This window comes from Hypomesus transpacificus, unplaced genomic scaffold (genome assembly GCF_021917145.1).
Source record: "Hypomesus transpacificus isolate Combined female unplaced genomic scaffold, fHypTra1 scaffold_62, whole genome shotgun sequence".
Taxonomy (NCBI): Eukaryota; Metazoa; Chordata; class Actinopteri; order Osmeriformes; family Osmeridae; genus Hypomesus; species Hypomesus transpacificus.
This window is the reverse complement of record NW_025814035.1, coordinates 774,360-781,254: the sequence shown is the minus strand read 5'-3', so window position 1 is coordinate 781,254 and position 6,895 is coordinate 774,360. Positions and strand designations below refer to the sequence as shown.

General features: G+C 41.7%; 2 protein-coding genes across 2 annotated transcripts; both read left to right on the top strand.

Moving 5' to 3' along the window:
* Positions 1-330: 330 nt before the first annotated feature.
* On the top strand, positions 331-1,084 carry LOC124466034 (putative nuclease HARBI1). Its single transcript, XM_047017664.1, has 2 exons — positions 331-839; positions 940-1,084. Exons 1-2 carry the CDS (start codon positions 331-333, stop codon positions 1,082-1,084), a joined length of 654 nt encoding a protein of 217 aa, XP_046873620.1.
* Positions 1,085-2,876: 1,792 nt separating this feature from the next.
* On the top strand, positions 2,877-3,899 carry LOC124466033 (putative nuclease HARBI1). The gene has a single exon (XM_047017663.1). It carries the CDS (start codon positions 2,877-2,879, stop codon positions 3,897-3,899), a length of 1,023 nt encoding a protein of 340 aa, XP_046873619.1.
* The last annotated feature ends 2,996 nt before the right edge of the window (positions 3,900-6,895 follow it).

The window sequence follows — 6,895 nt, the reverse complement described above, 5'->3', positions numbered from 1 at the left end:
GAGAGAGTCTTCAGGGACAGAAGCAACCCATTAGAGATATACTCTGATCCTGAACTAATCGAGAGGTTTCGGTTTCCTCAAGAAACTATCCTTCTGCTAGCTGGAAAACTAGAGGATCGCATAACCCCTGGAACAGCAAGAAACCAAAGCGTTCCTACAGTTTTGCAAGTGTGTGTGGCATTAAGATTTTATGCCACAAGGAGTTTCCTAAACTCTGTTGGTGATGCTGTTGGGCTTCATAAATCAACTGTCTCAAGGATTGTGTACAGGGTCTCCAGTGAAATCAGCAAGATGCTTCCTGAATTCCCAACAAACCCTAATGCCTTAAATATGCTCCAAGTGGAGTTTCATGCAATTGCGGGATTTCCTAATGTAGTAGGAGCAATAGATGGGACACATGTAAGGCTGCAGGCCCCCTCTTCGGATGAGCATCTATATGTCAACAGAAAGGGATACCACAGCATTAATGTGCAAGCAATATGTGACGCCAATTTAAAAATAACAAATTGTGTGGCTCGCTGGGCAGGATCAACCCACGACTCCAGGATCCTGCTGCAATCACATATTGGACAGGCATTTGAGCAGGGCCTTATTGATGGTATTCTCCTGGGTGACTCTGGCTATCCCCTCAAACCTTGGCTCCTTACCCCATACCTAAATCCAAGAAATCGCAGTGAGGAAAGGTACAACCATGCTCACTGCAAAACCAGAAATACAGTTGAGCGCAACTTTGGAGTTCTGAAGAGGAGGTTCCATTGCCTCCATGGAGAGCTTCGGATGTCACCAGCAAGGGTCTGCAAAATAATTGGTGCCTGTGTGGTCCTCCATAACATGGCAAGGTACTTGACAAGTAGTCAGAACCATCATGTGTTTGGTAGCTGTATCATTATTGAAGAATTGCTATCAGTGCTGTCTAGTGACCCTGTTCACAATTTTCAGAGATCTAGCCCTTCCGGAGCCTAATGAGCCAGAGCTTGGAATGGTGGTGGATGCAGAGCCCGCACAGGAAAATGAGCCTGACATGGAGCAAGGTGCTGGCCGCTATGTCCGGCAGGCACTGGTGGAGACAATCTTCTCAGCATGATGGCTACAACTACCTCCACGTTTATATTTCTTATCCATATAGACACACAAAGCACAAGCCAGCTATTTCAATTACTTATTTATTTTACTTTGGGAAAGAATGTCAATCTTTGATTTGCTGTAGTAGATTGTGTATTAATAAATAAAATAAATTCTGTTCTTTTTATAACAAAACTATAATGTTGAATTAACAGGCTACACTTTTTTCATTCAGTGTGATAGTCTCTGGATTTCCAAGTTCAGTTTTTGTTTTTCCAATTCTAGTTTTTCAATTTCAAGTTTTAATTTGATATGCTCCACTTCAAGATTTCTGTACTGCTGCTCCAGAACCATGGACAATGTCACTTTTGGGACAGCTGTTGCATTCTTGTCCATTGGGGCACTGGTGGTGGTGGCGGCGTTGGTGCTGCCAGTGGCTATGTCCTCGTTGTCTGGAGCTAAACATAAATACAACGCACGAGTAAACACATATAACAAGAATTTGATGTCCGTATTTAACAATTACCTTGCTACATTTAGCTACCTCGCTATTAACAGTCGTTGTGTTGATACGTTAGCTCATAGCTAGAGCTAGCACGTCTACACCCCCGTAAGTGTCGCAGCCCCCCTTAACAAACACACTGTAGAGCTAGCTATGTATAGCTAACCTGCAGGACAATCAATCGACTAAAGTAACAGTAACAGTACTATTAGTACTGTTGAGCAATACACAACACAGACTCACTCCAAACCATAGGGAAAATTTGCTGTGTGGATAACATTACACTGACATTCATGAGCCTACGTTACAAATAATAGCACAACTGTTATTTTACAATACAATGAGGTCATGTTAATGTACCTGTGGTGCTACTGTCTGACAGTAGAGATGTTTCAGGCGTTGTATCAGGCGTTACGGTGGCGATCTTTGGGGAAAGGTCCTCCGAGGAGTCCTCGACCTCGTACAGTACGCCCTCAACTCCGCTCTCTTGGGCTCCAGAGATCCCCCAAAACATGGGTGATCGTTGCCATAAATGTCAATGATGAGCTCAGTAGTTTTTTTGAGCTTACGGGGAGGTCCTCCTCCAGTTGCTGGATTTTTTCGTTTCCAAATTTCTTTTTTTGACTCTTGAACCATGTTCTTAAACCGTTTCTGAACATCTTTAACGGTTCTAATAACCGTTGGATTAATGCTATTTACTTTTCTGGTTATTTTGTCCCATACTTGGTGTCGCTTCTGATTCCCATTAAGTTGATTAAAACTACTCATCAACACACCCTTTTCAATGTTATCTTCTTCTAATAGACATAAGTTTTCAGAAGGTAAAAAAATTGTTGATCTTCCGCAGCTAACTGTAACTGTTGTGTCCGACATTTTTTCAGTTGTTACTAAGTGTCTTATTTTACCAATAATGCATAGCGTGACAGGCTATGTAAGTCAGTCTTACGTTAGTCACCCATGTTAAAGCTTTATGCAACGGGTAAATTGAAGTGTCTATGGCAAGTCGGACTTAAAGTTGCATTTAAGTCTAAGACTAGGGCTGGGTTGCACCAACAAGGATTAACTCTTAAACTGAGTTTAAACCAGGTTTGTATTTTAATCTAGTTGCACCAAACTTTAAACCTAGTTTAACCTTAGTTAACAATTAATCTTGGGTAAATCTAACCCTTTCGCAATCTCTGTTTAATTTCCATTTAAATCTAGATTAAATTTAAATCTGTTGCACCAGTCATTTTAAACCTAGTCTAAACCTGGATTAGCAGTTATATTTAAACCACCCCTGGAGGAGGTTTATCTCAGTTTTATTGACAACATGGCTGCATATCTTCGCTGGATGGGGTTAAAGGAAAGAGTTCCTCGCAGGAAAATTAGAGATAGGCTAAACCCAATTGAATTTTATGACAACAGCGAGTTTTCACAGCGGTACAGATTTACAAAAGAGTCTGTCATATACCTGAATGGGAAGGTTGGACCAGCAATCAAGCATGGAAGTGAGAGGAATTTTGCTGTGCCACCGCTTCTCCAGCTCCTAGTTGCTTTGCGATTTTATGCTACAGGGTGTTTTCAGATGGTTGATGGAGATCTTTTCGGAGTTCATAAATCCACAGTCTGCAGAATTGTCAGCAGAGTGTCCGAGGCAATTGCAAGTTTAAAGGCTCAGTACATTCACTTTGTACCAAGGAGAGAGACAACAGCTGGATTTTATGGGAGAGCAGGTTTTCCAGGAGTAATTGGGGCTATCGACTGCACCCACATTCCCATTACCAACCCAGGTGGTGAGAATGGGGAGCTGTTTCGGAATCGAAAGGGCTACTGCTCAATTAATGTCCAAGTTGTGTGTGATGACCAGGCCCAGATCACACACATTGTTGCAAGATGGCCAGGATCCACACATGACAGCCGAATCTTTGACAACAGTCAACTTTGTGCACTGCTGGAGAGAGGGGAGATCCGTGGACACCTAGTGGGGGACAATGGCTATGCATGTCGCCCATACCTGATGACTCCACTTTTGAACCCTGAGACCCAGGCAGAAAAAAACTACAACTACTCGCACATTCAAACAAGAGGGGTAATAGAGAGGGTGTTTGGGGTGTGGAAGCGGAGATTTCCATGTATACAGGAGGGACTCCGCACAAAACTGGACACTACCCTGACCATCATTGTTGCAGTAGCTGTTTTGTACAACTTTGGGAGGAGAGTAGGAGATGAGCTACCCGAGGAGGATGAGCACCCACTTGAGGATGATCTGGAAGATGCTCAAGTGCAGAATGCTGCAAATGCAAATGGCAATGCTGTCAGGAGAACACTGATTGAAAACCACTTTGCAGCATAATTAAGGTCAGTATTGGCAGTATATTGTTATATTTTGATTGACATGTGAACTTATACAATAGATTACCTTAACCCATACTTATTAACTAATATGCTTCTTGCTTTCTCATCCATACAGGGAGGAACTAATAAGAACAGCGAGACAAGAGGACTGGCAATTTGATTGAAAGAAACATTTTACTCCAATAAATACAAATACATTACACAATTTCTGTTTCAGAATTCATTCAAAAAACATTCTAATTCTCGTGACTGGCTTAGATCCAGTAGCCTCTGCTTCTGAAGAGTTAGGACCTCTTTCTGTAGCAACAGGACATCTTTTTTAATTTTTGCATTTTCTATATCGAGCATGCATCTCTCCTTCTCTAATGTGAGAAGCTCCTGGTGAGAGCTAAGCTTAGGGTGCTTAGCAGGGGGTTTCACAGGTGATGCTGCTGCTTCCATGTTTCCATGAGACTCCACTTGCTCCAGTACGATGATAGTGTCAACTAGACAAAACAAAAAAACATAGAAACACATTAGGAGGCTACCTACAACTGTAAATGCACAATGCACTTGAGGTCTCTTGAGATCCAATGACATAGGAAATAACTAATTTAATAAATCACCATAAGCTACTAAAGAGAACATGGAACTGTTATCTGTGTAGTATGATGTGCGATTCTTTTTTTAAAATAAACATCTAAGGGGTATGTACAGTAATAAAGGCTCTAACAAATGCTTTGTAGGCAAAATTATAGCCTTTCGTCATTTTTGTCACGTTATTGCTGCAACCAACGGCGTTGGAGTTCTAGTTACTTACTTGCAGCTTCTTTGGTTGACCTGTCATCCAATGCGCCGTCATCGTCGTAGGGGTTGGGGAGGGGTGAAATCTGCTGCGGGATCATATCAATGATCTTCTTTGACAGCGCGTCCGTAGCATTAATTGGTGGTCCTCCGCCGGTTTGAAATTGGCTACGCCTCTCTTCCGCCGCATCTTTTTTTGCTTTTGCGTTTAGATTTTTCCAACAGGCTTTCAGTTGTGCCCTGTCCCTCGTCTCTTTGATTCCGGTAGAACCATTAAAGCGGTCAGCTAACTGGACCCAGCTCCTCTCCTTCTTCTCTAATGTACTGTTGTCAGTCCTTTTATCTTCTATTGTTACCCCAAATTCCTCCATTAACTCGGTCACCAACATCTTTTCAAATGTTGAAAAGTTTGAACCTCTTTGCCATGCCATAATGTAATAGTTAGCCGTAGTGGTAGGTCTAAACGGTAACTAACGGTAGCTATCAGTAACGGCATTTATTCAAAAAGCAGCTAGTTTTAGGAAAAAGAGCGCATGCATTCGTTTAGGGCTATTTAGTTCCGTATGTTAAACATATGTTGTGAATTTGTTTACATTTCGTCGGAATCCATCATGGCGGACATTGAACATAAACTAATCCTGTTTTAACCCTTGTTTAAACTAGTTTAGCTAAACCAGGGTTAAAATTAAGATGTGCAACACATCTCTGATTAATTATAAACCAGTTTAAACATAGATTTACTAACCCTAGATTATCTCTAAACCAGGATTAATTTAATCCATGTTGGTGCAACCCAGCCTAGGTCTATTTTTATGCAACTGGCCCCTGAGCCAAAAAGGGCGGTCCCCGTCCTACGTCACGCGGGTGGCTTTGTTGAAAAGCTAGCGTTTTACAGGCATTTTTTTCTTTTTGAGATTTGCATAGGAAAGAGGTGTCAATGGACTTTGATATTCACAGTCTGTTCATTTTACCCACCGTACTGTCGTTATTCAACTATGACAAGGTAAAATCGGTTTTGCAATGAATCGCCCCTTTAAGCAGCCAAACAATGGGGCAACTAATGTCATCTCCATGACAACCAGGAAGACGCCAAGCCTAAAAGCACAAACGCCAGCTCCAAAAATACTTTAAATAAGCATAATACACGTTTTTTTAAAAAGTGTTGTAGTACCTTTGTGTAGCCAACGTTATAAACGCTAATACACGCTAACATCGCCTAATTAGCTGTGCAGTTATTAACTGATGCTTGTCGCCTTACGTAGGGAGAGTGGTGGGGATGGACCAGGGTCACTGGAAATCTGGGGGGGGACATGTCCCCAGTGCCACCTGTGCGCATGATACCAAAACTGGTTGTGGGAAGGATAAAACTTTGAGGTTGCAATTCAGAGAGTGTATTGCTTTTCTACATTGAGAATAAGAGTGTTGGGGGCTGGTTCTGTCAAAAGTATTTGATACAGGGGTGTCTATTTAGCTCAACTCGTTTAGCTTGTGCCCCCATGTGCAGATGCTCAGTCCTTGCTGCAACAGCAGCTGCAGGTTCAATTCCAACCTGCAGCGCTTCGCTGGATGTCATTCTCCTTCTCTCTCCCCTTTCATGTATTCAACTGTCAAATAAAGGGCTAAAATGCCCCAAGTATCCGCCCATGGTTGCAAAGCTTGCGTTCTTAAAGTGAATCCTTGAATGTGAGACTACAATTGCTTGAGCAATAAGTGAAATGGATTGAAGCTTTTAAAGACATATTTATTGAGTATGTATTTTTATGAGTTTATACTCAAATCAAGCATACAGATAGTTTACTTAAAGGACCAAAATATGGTTGCCAGGGATATAGCTCTTAAGACAACTTCAGTTTTCAGGTCATGGGGGTCTAATCCAAATATACAATGTCAAGAGGCAGCATCACACAGAGTTTGAAGCGGTTCTGACCATGATCTAAGTGTAGTACATCCTCAGACCCAACTAAATCATTCAGTTAAAGCTGTACAAACATAAAACAAAAACATCTTGGCATCAAATGACGTAAACCTTCTTCACCACCACACTGTCTTTCACACACACAAAAACATACACACAATACAGAAAGAGCAGGTCACAGAAACTTCAAGGGGATTCCAGTTTCATTAGATACATTAAATAGTGTAAAGAAATGAATCACTGTCATCGTAAAGGATCCTGTGCCCAGATGTTTCTGATATGCAACCTGCACGTGA

What these genes read in the sequence shown, in the direction of transcription:
- LOC124466034 (XM_047017664.1), top strand. Translation starts at nt 331, where the DNA reads ATGCTCCAAGTGGAGTTTCATGCAATTGCGGGATTTCCTAATGTAGTA. An exon ending in GTCCTCCATAACATGGCAAG is followed by an intron (nt 840 to 939) that starts GTACTTGACAAG and finishes CACAATTTTCAG; the next exon opens with AGATCTAGCCCTTCCGGAGC.
- LOC124466033 (XM_047017663.1), top strand. Translation starts at nt 2,877, where the DNA reads ATGGCTGCATATCTTCGCTGGATGGGGTTAAAGGAAAGAGTTCCTCGC.